The 13,393-nt window shown below is 46.7% G+C and overlaps 1 protein-coding gene across 5 annotated transcripts in view; it reads right to left on the bottom strand.

The window, feature by feature from the left end:
• Nucleotides 1-13,393, bottom strand: part of EXOC3L1 (exocyst complex component 3 like 1) — a 78,679-nt gene that overhangs the window by 32,448 nt on the left and 32,838 nt on the right. For all 5 annotated transcript variants that reach the window (XR_010189516.1, XR_010189517.1, XM_063945787.1 and 2 more), the window contains exons 6-8: nt 12,693-12,818; nt 5,454-5,554; nt 3,223-3,333 (exon numbers count right to left, since the gene is read on the bottom strand). Coding sequence is in view for 3 of the 5 variants with exons in the window: in XM_063945787.1 (XP_063801857.1) it covers nt 3,223-3,333; nt 5,454-5,554; nt 12,693-12,818 (338 nt within the window). In the remaining 2 variants the exon portion in view is untranslated. The remainder of the gene's footprint in view (nt 1-3,222; nt 3,334-5,453; nt 5,555-12,692; nt 12,819-13,393) is intronic.

Genomic DNA, 13,393 nt, shown 5'->3' with positions numbered 1-13,393 from the left:
AAAAGGGTCTCTACCTGGTGTAGTGGTGCTACTGTGTGGCGTAATTTGAAGAATGGAGACTACTGTGCACCGTTTTATGAATTGGTATTATTTTGTGGCCACACCCCTTCCCCACGAAGCTAACACGGGCTGATATTGTGTATTTGCCCATTGGGCTGACATTTGCCCCATATTAGATCTCTCTTCCCCCATCTCTCTGCTCGCTGCGCTCTATTCCGCTATACAAGGAGGAGGAGGACAGGGGTGCAGCTGTAGCGGGAGACTCAGACACAACAACATAGGGCTTGTATGTACATTTTACCACCAATGATGAGGAAGAGGAAGATTATGGATTTGATACAGAGTTGGACTGAACGTGAGTTGAGGGTTATCTCTGTGCATTGTACATCTTATTCCGCAGGCATTTTGTATACCTAAATCTCCAGTCGTATTCCTGCCGCATATGACATGATGTGTGGCCTGTGTGTGGCCTTTGTATAGATTGTCCATGGCCCGTGCGTGGCCGGTGTATAGCTTGTCCGTGGCTGTGTGTAGCTTATACGTGGCCTGTGCATGGCTTGTGTATAGCTTGTCCATGGCTTGTGTATAGCTTATCCATGGCTTGTGTATAGCTTGTCCGTGGCCTATGTATAGCTTGTCCGTGGCCTGTGTGTGGCCTGTGTTTAGCTTGTCCGTGGCCTGTGTTTAGCTTGTCCGTGGCCTGTGTTTAGCTTGTCCGTGGCCTGTGTTTCGCTTGTCCGTGGCCTGTGTGTAGCCTGTGTATAGCTTGTCCGTGGCCTGTGTGTAGCTTGTCCGTGGCCTGTGTTTAGCTTGTCCGTGGCCTGTGTATAGCTTGTCCGTGGCCTGTGTATAGACTCTGTGTGTGGCCTGTGCATGGCTTGTGTACAGCTTGTCCAAGGCCTGTGTATCGGTTGTCCATGGCCTGTATGTAGCCCATGCGTGGCCTGTGTGTGGCTTGTGTATAGCTTGTCCATGTCCTGTGTGTGGCCTGTGTTTGACACCAGCTCTAAATAGATCACAAAAACGCAACTTTTTCAGACATATTTTGCAATTATGTTTTTATCTAACTCTGATTAAGGCCCTACGGGTTACCGACATGATGGGTTACTGGTATTATGGGTGTGACTGAACGCCTCCGAGCTCTCACCACCTTGCGTCCTGCAGTCACAGAATGGAGTTTAGGTCACATGGAACCTGGCCAATTAGGGGATTCTCACTTACCGTCAGTAACCGCCTGTTACTAACTCCACGCACTGTGCAGTGAGCGGGTACTATGCTGCCACTACCCGACTCCTCCTTGCCATGGCGTCTGGAACCATGGTTCTGCTCTGTATGCGTCAACACACTGCCCTACCACACCTGTGTGGTGTTGACTGATCCCCACTGGTCGCTTGCCCAAGCCTCAGCATTGTAGCAGGTGGAAGGTGGAGCTTGGAGATGCTGGGTGTACCCAAAACAGCTGGAGAACTGGGCTATGTTTGGCATACCCCTGCAGGTCACAAGATGAAGTGGTTGTCTTGAGGCAAAAGATGTTTATTTGCAATAGTTCTAAAGAGAACTCTTCCCTATTTCTAGGGGGACAGCAACACAGCAAGATGTTCACAGCAGAAAGAAGATGGTATAATACACACTGAGGCTCACAGCCCTTTTATACAGTAAAATACACTGTATCCCGAGTCTTTTCTATCCAATCAGGATATCTTACAAATGATAAATCGATTACATTTAAAAAAAAAAAGGAGATAACGACTGCAGGAATCAATTTCCTCCTTCCTGTCACACACAATGTTTGGTGTCTTCTAAACACCATCCTTTACCACCTGGTAGGTTACAATTCGCCTTTGATACATTTATCACATAGCTTCAAAATACGGTTTGTATTTGATTTCTCAAACAAATGTTCCCCTTCCATTTCCTGCATATACTATTCCGGATTCGTATATCGGGGGTAATTCCAAGTTGATCGCAGCAGGAAATTAGATTTGGGTGCTTTATTTTTACACTGCAATTTAGATTGCAGATTGAACTCACCACACCCAAATCTATCTCTCTCTGCACATGTTATATCTGCTCCCCCTGCAGTGCACATGGTTTTGCCCAACTGCTAATAAATTTCCTGCTGCGATCAACTCAGAATTACCCCCATCAATCAAACTCGCTACATAAACACAGGGTCCAAACCCAATTTCCTTCCTCCCCTCATACAAGATATCTGGGCAGGAATACATTTGTTTTCAACTCTATTTAATATGTTACATAGAGGAACAAAGAAATCCTCCATTATTAACACCTTTCACTAAGCAACTCACAATCCCAGCACATTACCTGCTGTGCCCTGACAGCATCAATAGGAGGTTACTTAGTATATGACTTCCTATGTGCGAGTGTACCTGGACTGTTCCCAAAAATCACTAATCGCATCTTAGATACAAACACATTATAAAATGTGCAGTCCAACTCTCCAACTGCGCACAGCGCCCTGATAGCACATTAAGGCACATTGGCGCCGTTAGTACTTTTTTAAAAATGAGACCTAGTGCCAGTGTCCATTTTAAAAGTGGCGGCAAGCGCCCATTGGGGTCATTCCGACCCGATCGCTCGCTGCAGTTTGTCGCAGCGCAGCGATCGGGTCGGAACTGCGCATGCGCCGGCACTGCAGTGCGCCGGCGCATGGCAATCGTCGGTACCCAGCGATCGCCTCTGACACAGAGGCGGTCGCTGGGCGGGAGGGGGCTGAACGGCAGCGTTAAGCTGCCGTTTAGTAGGCACGGACCGGCCAACGCAGGCGTGGCCAGACCATTGGGGGGGCGTGGCGGCTGCGTGACGTCTCACACAGCCGCTGCGGCCAGCGGCAGCGACACACAACTCCCGGCCAGCCGCATGTGCTTTGCTGGATGGGAGTTACTCCACAGATACAAAGGCATGTCTGAGTTTACGATCGTAGCTGTGCTAGATTTAGCACAGCTATGATCAACTCGGAATGACCCCCAATGTCTCTTAAAATGGCGCCTGGGCATTGAGGATTATTCCCTTCAGTGCCACGGCCGCCTTTGTCCATGTGGCTGGGGAGTCTGCGGCCACAATGTGTTACCGACATTACGGGTTACCGACATTACGGGTTACCGACATTAGAAGTTACATCGGAGAGATGAGCAAAGCTGCAACATCACCTACAGAGACTTATTATGTTGTGGACTGTGTATTACATGTAACAATATATACCTTAGAGCCGAGCAGCCATTTACCACAGCGAGCAGGTAGTGCATATAATATGTGGGATACGTCCGGTCCTTCATATGCTCTATTCCATATCTCACCAGCGCCTCGCGTAACCTGTAAAGAGAGAGTCCAGTGCCCCAATAACAGTGGATAATAATAGTATATCTAGCCATACGCTAAACCATGCTACTAGTCGGATGGTTGGAATGAAAATCTGGTGCCATATGATAGCACATGACAATCAGCCACTGGCTCCCAAACACTGGAAAATGGACACAAACGGTCACTGAGACAAGAGGCTGAAATAAAACGGATTTAACCAACATGACTGAATGACAAATTGCTGAGCACCAGATCTTCATGCCAAGCAACCAACCAGGTGGATGGTTGGAGGAAAGTTGGCCTGGTGTCTGGCCAAAGAATGACGGTTCAGAGGAACACCTGGGGGTAATGTGACTTGTGGGACAATCTGAGGGTCCCTGTGACATAGCGAGCCATCGGACAAGACGCTGGTGGTCTCAGGAGATCCCACAATGGCTGCAGGGTTAGGCTGGAATGTGCCGGATGGTCGACCGTAACCATCTCAACATTCATAATGTCTACACCCCAATGCTGACAGGCACCAGTTCGACATCCTCAGAATGATGACATGTTCACAATGTCAACATTTGAAAAGTCGCCATGTGAAAGTCACCATTCTGCAGGTGCCGCTGGGGGGGTCATGCAGTGGGGGCTGCGCAGGGGATAGGGGTGCTGGAACAGGGATTAGGATTGGGGATAAAATACTTAAAGGAACGTCGGTGTGGAGCCATCGCCACTGAAACTGCACGGCATATAACTCCCGGGACCTGTAAGAAGGCGCTAGAGCCGCCGGGAGACAGTAAGACCCCACCAGAGACAGTTAATAGACAGTTGATTATGTTGACATGTTATCCGTGTGAACATGATAACACCACAAGGCGGGTTAGGCCTTGGGCAGCCCCTGTAGATGTGACCTCAGCCAAGCGCCTCTGCTACACTGTGAGTGGTGCTTTGCTGCGTCTGCAATGCAAATTACAGGGCAGAGGGACGCTACTCCTGTCAGGCCAGCTCAGTCTGGCGTATGAGGACACAGTGGTATATATATATATATATATATATATATATATATAGAAAAACAGCTTTGTCCCATACAGCGGCACTCGGAGACTGGTTCAGAAAGTGCAATAAAGTGCTTTTAATTCATCATAATAACAGGTTGCAATACCAACGTTTCGGGGTGACAACCACCCCTTTGTCAAGGTGAGCAAACGAGAAGTGAGTGTAAAACAAAATAACATACCTTTATGGTGTGTGAAAAGCCCGTCGGCGGGAAGCTACGTGCAGGCAAAGTACCTTGTTCGCGTCCAGCTACTGTGACGTGTATGTGACGCCTGGGATCATGTGATTGTGCTGCCCGGCGCTACTCCCTGGCGTTGTCATGGTTGCCTCCAGTAAACGGAAGTATAGACGTCTTCTCATCGTGGCCATGGCAACCAGAGACGTCCGTGTGTTCGCGTCCTGAGCGGAATCACTGAACCCCTGCTGTGTGAGGTGTATAGCTGGAAAGAAACACCGTGGTGAAATAAACAAAGTAATAGAGTGATAATAAAATCGAGCACCACTAAACTTACATGGTCCAATATGCTGGATGATGTGCTTATGAGTGTATGTGCTAAGAGTGTAACTGAAAACAGAGAATGTGTCTCACTGTAATAAACGGGATATGGAGAGAAGGACACAGGGGAAAAGTGTGAAAGGTCATGTCTGGATGTGTGTACATGTCAATGAGATGTGTGTTTCTGCGCCTTGTGAACAAGGTACTTTGCCTGCACGTAGCTTCCCGCCGACGGGCTTTTCACACACCATAAAGGTATGTTATTTTGTTTTACACTCACTTCTCGTTTGCTCACCTTGACAAAGGGGTGGTTGTCACCCCGAAACGTTGGTATTGCAACCTGTTATTATGATGAATTAAAAGCACTTTATTGCACTTTCTGAACCAGTCTCCGAGTGCCGCTGTATGGGACAAAGCTGTTTTTCTATTATGGATTTCCAGATGGCACCGGAGCTATATTACTCAATAGGCGAGTGCCGATCCGCCTGTGAAACCTATATATATATATATATATATATATATATATATATATATATATATATATATATATATATATATACACACAGTATATGGGGGTGTGCGTCACGCAACAACTCACCAGACCAGACAGTTCTCCATTTCATACAGCGAGGCGTTCCTGACACGATTCTCTAGGCTCTCCCCCAGCGACGACGCTAACTGCACATTCTCCAGCAGCATCTGTAACACAAGCTTCAGTCATCAGACCAGCGCAGAGGTCTCTCCTCTGGGAGCAGCCTGTGAGAGGGACATCTCATCTATATAACAGTCACACACTACACTACAGTACAGTACACGCCCCAATAATGAGACGTTGAAGCCGAGGGAATGAAAATACAAGATATAGATACACAAATAGTAGCTGGTGGAGGTCTACCAGGAGAGGTGCCCCCAACAGACCATCTCTTCCTCAGCCCATTTTTCACTCCACCCAACCACTGCCAACCAAACGTTCCCGTATTCACAGTACATCCAATGCAATGATAGCTGGGGGGTATGTAGCCACTAACCGTAATCTGTACCACCAAGAGATGCCTCCCCTGTACCTCTCCAACATATACCGTGGAGTGAGGGAGAGAGGTCTAGTTCCCAGCATGACACTACAAAGCCAGGGACGCAATTGTAAGTATTTACAGGTGAAACTCAGAAAATTAGAATATCGTGCAAAAGTTAATTTATTTCAGTAACTCAACTTAAAAGGTGAAACACACACACACACACACACACACACACACACACACACACACACACACACACATACATACATATATATATATATATATATATATATATATATATATATATATATATATATATGTAGTATTAGTGTAATTGGCACCTTGGGGTTGTTATAATAACCCCTATTTTTGTGACAGAATGACCTAATGTCAAATAAAGTCTTGTTTAGGAAAACAAACAATCTGTTCCAATACGCAAAATGTATTAAAATGTATAAAAGATCATCTGATACTATATTGATATAACTGTCCATAAAACATTTCAAGCACCACTAGCATCCAGTGGTGGTTCACATAAGAGCAGATGTACAAATATTTATTTTGCAAACTCCTCCTTCAAGAATTGCAAGTTGGAGGTCAGATCACAACAAATTTGATAACCCAACGCATTTAGTCTCTCACAGAGACTTCATCAGGGGTACATCTTATTCGAGTAATTAGCTTCAAACAATCAATGGATTCATTTGCTCTGGGATATTAACATTGGTAAAAAGTGGATCATCCACTTTGAGTACATAGCCAATAATGCCTGGCCAATCAGGAGGGATAAAAGTGTGGAAATTATGGAATCAAAAACCCACTGGAGATTCATATAATTCACAACCAATAGTGTGCTGTGCTGTGTGTCCCAGTATATATATATATATATATATATATATATATAGACTCATTACATGCTAAGTGAGATATTTCAAGCCTTTGTTATCATTTTGATGATTGTGGCTTACAGCTTGTGAAGCTCCCCCACACTCGCCTGACTTGAACCAGAAGGTCCGTACAGATAAAATGCAATACTCTGGGCAGTAGCAGCGTTTTTACTGCAGCTACAGTATGCGGCCTACCCATGAAACTTCCTGCATCATCCAATCGGGAGTTAGTAAAGAGAATGTGGGCAGAAGAGGGTGGTCTACAGGATATACTTCCCTCACGCAGAAGAGGGTGGTCTACATGATATCCTTCCCTCACGCAGAAGAGGGGGGGGTCTACATGATATCTTTCCCTCATGAAGTAGAGGGTGGTCTACATGATATCCTTCCCTCACAAAGAAGAGGGTGGTCTACAGTATATCCTTCCCTCACAAAGAAGAGGGTGGTCTACAGTATATCCTTCCCTCACACAGAAGAGGGTGGTCTACAGGATATCCTTCCCTCACACAGAAGAGGGTGGTCTACAGGCTATCCTTCCCTCACACAGAAGAGGGTGGTCTACAGGATATCCTTCCCTCACTTAGTAATTTGGACACCTAGACAAGCAAGGCTCTAATTCTGACCAGCGGAATCATATGTACCACAAAGGTGTTGTAATAACTCTGGAGGGAAGCTAATTGGGAGAGCTTCCGACTTACATGTATTCAATTTCTAATAGGAAACACGAGAATAATCTGGCAATATGGCATGTAAGGAAGAAGATGTTGGGTCTGTAAGACACAGAAGGTCGTCATCTGCAAATACACATATTTTATAAGTCAAGCCAAACAGCTGGAGACCCTGAATATCTACAGAGGCACAAAAAGCTTCAGCTAATGGTTCTATGGCTAATGAGAGGGTGAGTGGAGACAGGGGACAACCATGACGAGTGCCAATGGTAATAGGAGAAACGGAGGAGAGGATCCCATCAGCAAGCACTCTAGTGGAAGGGTGAGTATATAAGGATAATACTGGTGTGAGAAGTCAGATACCCCCAGTGTAACCCAGTGAATGCCTTTTCCGGCATCTAACGATAGTAGCAGTGCGGATGCTCCGATATAGAGAAGGCCTCAACGACATTAAATACTCTTCTGGCGTTTTCTGATGACTCTCTGCCATAATAAACCCAGCTTCATCCTGATCAATCAAAGATGGTAACACAGGATTCAGTCCATTAGTGTAGATTTTGAAATTTTTAATGTAACAATGATATTGGAAGCTAATTAGCGACCACCAGTGGACTTTCCTCAGGCTTGGGTAAAGTAACAATCTGTGCTTCCAACATCTCCCGTCGGAGAAAGCCCTTATTGGGGGCCTCATTAAATAACAGAACCAATACAGGAATTAGGGGTGCCTTAAATGATTTATAAAAATGTTTAATGTGACCATGTGGACCCAGGGCTGTATCTAATGGCAACGAATAAAAAACATGAGCTCATCCTCTATCCAAGGAACATTGAGAGCCCTGGTAGACTACAAGTCCAATGACTGAAGATGGCCTTAATGTCAGCCAGCGAGGTTTGATGCACTTCACACTAAAGGTTATATCACTTAGAATAATATTCTGTGAAAGCCTCTGTAGCATCCAGAGGATTCATCACTTTAGCCAGAGGCTGTATTACAAGAAGCACTGATCCTCTCCTTAGCCCGTTTCCCTCTCCGCTTTCCAGCCAGGATCCACCCAGCCCAATCCCTCTGAACAGAATATTTCTGCTTCAACTGAAATAAATACCTCCTATAATACAAATACATCCCATCAACTCATGCCTGAAAGACTAATACATCCCGTCATCTCATGCCTGAAAAACTAATACATCCCATCATCTCATGCCTGAAAGACTAATACATCCCATCATCTCATGCCTGATAGACTAATACATCCCATAATCTCATGCCTGAAAAACTAATACATCCCATCATCTCATGCCTGGATGACAAATACATCCCATCATCTCATTCGTGAAAGACTAATACATTCCATCATCTAATTCGTCAAAGACTAATACATCCCATCATCTCATGCCTGAAAGACTAATACATCCCATCATCTCATGCCTGAAAGACTAATACATCCCGTCATCTCATGCCTGAAAGACTAATACATCCCATCATCTCATGCCTGAAAGACTAATACATCCCATCATCTCATGCCTGAAAGACTAATACATCCCGTCATCTCATGCCTGAAAGACTAATACATCCCGTCATCTCATGCCTGAAAGACTAATACATCCCATCATCTCATGCCTGAAAGACTAATACATCCCATCATCTCATGCCTGAAAGACTAATACATCCCATCAACTCATGCCTGAAAGACTAATACATCCCATCATCTCATGCCTGAAAGACTAATACATCCCGTCATCTCATGCCTGAAAGACTAATACATCCCGTCATCTCATGCCTGAAAGACTAATACATCCCGTCATCTCATGCCTGAAAGACTAATACATCCCGTCATCTCATGCCTGAGAGACTAATACATTCCATCATCTCATTCGTGAAAGACTAATACATCCCATCATCTCATTCGTGAAAGACTAATACATCCCATCATCTCATGCCTGAAAGACTAATACATCCCATCATCTCATGCCTGAAAGACTAATGCATTCCATCATCTCATGCCTCAAAGACTAATACATCCTATCATCTCCTGCCTGAGAGACTAATACATCCCATCATCTCCTGCCTGAGAGACTAATACATCCCATCATCTTCTGCCTGAGAGACTAATACATCCCATCATCTCCTGCCTGAGAGACTAATACATCCCATCATCTCATGCCTGAGAGACTAATACATCCCATCATCTCATGCCTGAACATCAGAGGGGGGTCGCTTCTGCCAATCATCTATCATTTACATGAGCCTCCAGCTCGGATTGGCGATGGTGTCTGATTTAAGGCGAGCCACATATTACATTACTGGACCACGGAGCCCAAACAGCCTCTAAGTGGCACCAAAAATGAAAGAACTGTTTCCAAAAACATATGTAATGTAGGATGAGGCCTGTGTAGTTCCAAGGTCCAATAGATAATCCCTTAGGCACGGTCTGGGAGGCATTTTATGGGAACTAACTGACCCCTCAATTATAAGCAAGCGAGGTCAGACCGTACCATGGGTAAATTGGAGGCCCTTATTACCTGCTGTAGGGTCCACTTACCAGAGACAGCTACATCCAGAATCAGGACTTATAGACATGGGAATAAAATGTAAAATCAATGGAATCTCAGCTCCTCATACATCTAATAGATCATATTCTATCAAAACCCCGTGGTCAGGATCCGTCACATGATCAGATCCCAGAATACGGTATTCTTCATATTGCATGTGGGATCAGTGTGCTGTCTGTGTGGTGAATGTAATTTCCTGCACTGCATGTCATGTAGCGAGTCTCCTCTGCTAGGGTGTACATGGACTGTTTACTACAACTCCAGGGGGGCTAAGAGGTCATCAAGGAAGGCACCAGGGCCAGATCGCGTATCTCCTTTCGCCCTGAAAACGTGCCGAACAGTTGGCACCAGTCTTCACGGCCACCTTCAACAAGTCGCTCGGAACTGGTGTGGTCCCAGCTTGCCTCAAGCGCTCGCTCATTATTCCAGTGACGAAGAAACCTTCCTCTTCCGGAGACCTGAACAACAGCAACAGGCCAGTAGCACTAACATCGGTAGTGATGAAGACGATGGAGCATCTAGTTCTGACTCATTTAAAGTCCACGGTAGGTTCCCTCCTAGACCCTCTGCAGTTTGCCTACAGGGCTAATAGATTGGTGGAGGACGCAGTGAATCTGGGTCTGCACTTAGGGGGTGATTCCGAGTTGTTCGCTCGTTGCCGATTTTCGCTATACTGCGATTATCCGCTAACTGCGCATGCGCAATGTTCGCAGAGCGCATGCGCTTAGTTATTTTACACAAAAGTTAGGTATTTTACTCACGGCATAAGGAAGCTTTTTCATCGCTGTGGTGATCGTAGTGTGATTGACAGGAAGTGGGTGTTTCTGGGCGGAAACTGGACGTTTTATGGGAGTGTGCGGAAAAACGCAGGCGTTCGAGTTCCAAAACGCGGGAGTGGCTGGGTGAACGCTGGGTGTGTTTGTGACGTCAAACCAGGAACGAAAAGGACTGAGCTGGTCGCAATGGCTGAGTAAGTCTGGAGCTACTCAGGAACTGCGGGGTAATCGTTACGAGAAAATTAGTGAAGCTTTCGTTCGAAATTCTGCTATGCTAAGATACACTCCCAGTAGGCGGCGGCTTAGCGTGTGCAATGCTGCTAAAAGCAGCTAGCGAGCGAACAACTCAGAATCACCCCCTTAATCCTGCAGCACCTGGATTCGCCAGAAGGCTATGCGAGGGTCCTGTTCATGGACTTCAGCTCTGCATTCAACACTATTATTCCTGGTCTGCTGAAATCAAAGATGCACTGCTTAGGTGTCCCTGAAATGCTCCTGGGTGGTGAACTTCTTAACAGATAGGGAGCAGTGAGTCAGGATGGGGAAATTCATCTCTGGGGTTAGGACAGCTAGTACGGGTGCTCCCCATGGGTGTGTTCTCTCTCTCTTCCTCTTCTCTCTCTACACCAACGACTGCTCTTCTGAAGACACATCCGTGAAACTCCTTAAATTTGCGGACGACACTGCACTAATTGGTCTCATTATGGATGGGGGAGGAGCCTACGTACAGGAAGGAGGTTAAGAGGCTTGTCACCTGGTGCGGCACAACAATCTACAGCTAAATTCATCAAAAACGGTTGAGATGATTGTTTACTTCAGGAAGCACCCCCCTACACTCTCCCCACTGACAATTGCGGACAATACGGTAACGATGGTGGAATCCTTCAGATTTCTAGGCTCCACAACAGCCAAGGATCTGAGGTGGAAGTCTAACATTGATGGCATTGTACTTTTTACGCCAACTTAGGAAGTTCAAACTGCCGCAGGAACTTCTGATCCTCTTTTACTCGGCAATTATTCAATCTGTTCTCTGCACCTCGATAATAAAGTGGTTTGGCTCGGCCTTAACCCATGACTGGAACAGACTACAGCGAATCGTAAGGGTAGCAGAAAAATCATAGGGACAAATCTCCCGGCAATTGAGGATATCTATCGGGCAAGGGTCACGAAGCGGGTGGGAAGGAACATCGATGACCGCTCCCACCCCGCTCACATCCTGTTCTGACGGCTGCCGTCTGGCAGACGGTACAGCTTGCGGCTGGCGAGAACTGCTAGACACAGGAACAGTTTCTTCCCCCAAGCAACTATCTTGGTTAATTCGACAATCACCCCTAGTCCATTTCATGTCATACACGTAACATGTACTCATGTATCCGTCATGCTTCTCTTCCCTATGTTATGTCATGTGTTGTATCTTGTCTGCGAGCTGTGGTCATCGGAAATTAATTCCTCGTGTCTTATGTACAGATATACTTGGCAATAAACTGATTCTGATTCTCTGTGTAGGGGCACATGCAGGATTTCTAGAGGGGGGTTTCCAAATGCAAACAATCTCCTGCCCTGCGGAACACTGGAGTAAGTGCAGGAGTCGGGGGGAGCGGTAGAAGAACCCAGTACTGGCCCTGGACATATATATAGACACTGGTTAGTGTATGGAATAATAACCCTACAGCTGATGTACATTGTATAGGCCAGTGTTTCCCAACCTCGCTCCTCAAGGCACACGAAGGAACAGATTTACTAAAGCTTCTAAATGTGCAAAGCAGTGGTATTGCCTATAGCAACCAATAATATTCTAGCTATCATTTCTCTATAGCTTTCTAGAAAATTATAGACTCAGAATCAGGCCGTTATTCTCAGAAGCTTACAGGCCAGGTTTCCTGGATCTCTCTCATTGAACGCATTGTCAACATCAGTATAAGTGAGTTAGAGGATCCCACCTGCATGACCATCTGCTGCAGACTGGACATATAACACCCATCCTGGTCTGTGTCCGGCTCCTGATCCCTCAGCCAGTCCGAATATTCCACTTCCAGCGCTTTGTGTATCCACTGACTCAGACAAGCCTAGAAGACAAGACGTCGCCCAGGTGAGTGTAATGTGTGATCACTTCTGCGCCCCTCTGCTATGCAGGCCATGGGAAAGCCCCTCTGCTATGCAGGCCCTGGGAAAGCCCCTCTGCTATGCAGGCCCTGGGAAAGCCCCTCTGCTATGCAGGCCCTGGGAAAGCACATCTGCTGTGCAATCCCTGGGAAAGCCCCTCTGCTGTGCAATCCCTGGGAAAGCCCCTCTGCTGTGCAGGCCCTGGAAAAGCCCCTCTGCTGTGCAATCCCTGGGAAAGCCCCTCTGCTGTGCAGGCCCTGGGAAAGCCCCTCTGCTGTGCAGGCCCTGGGAAAGCCCCTCTGCTGTGCAGGCCCTGGGAAAGCCCCTCTGCTGTGCAGGCCCTGGAAAAGCCCCTCTGCTGTGCAGGCCCTCGCAAAGTCTCTCTGCTGTGCAATCCCTGGGAAAGCCCCTCTGCTGTGCAATCCCTGGGAAAGCCCCTCTGCTGTGCAGGCCCTGGGAAAGCCCCTCTGCTGTGCAGGCCCTGGGAAAGCCCCTCTGCTGTGCAGGCCCTGGGAAAGCCCATCTGCTGTGCAGGCCC

The sequence above is a fragment of the Pseudophryne corroboree genome, chromosome 11 (genome assembly GCF_028390025.1).
Source record: "Pseudophryne corroboree isolate aPseCor3 chromosome 11, aPseCor3.hap2, whole genome shotgun sequence".
NCBI lineage: Eukaryota > Metazoa > Chordata > Amphibia > Anura > Myobatrachidae > Pseudophryne > Pseudophryne corroboree.
The sequence above is the reverse complement of the archived record's forward strand: the minus strand, read 5'-3'. Positions and strand labels throughout refer to the sequence as shown.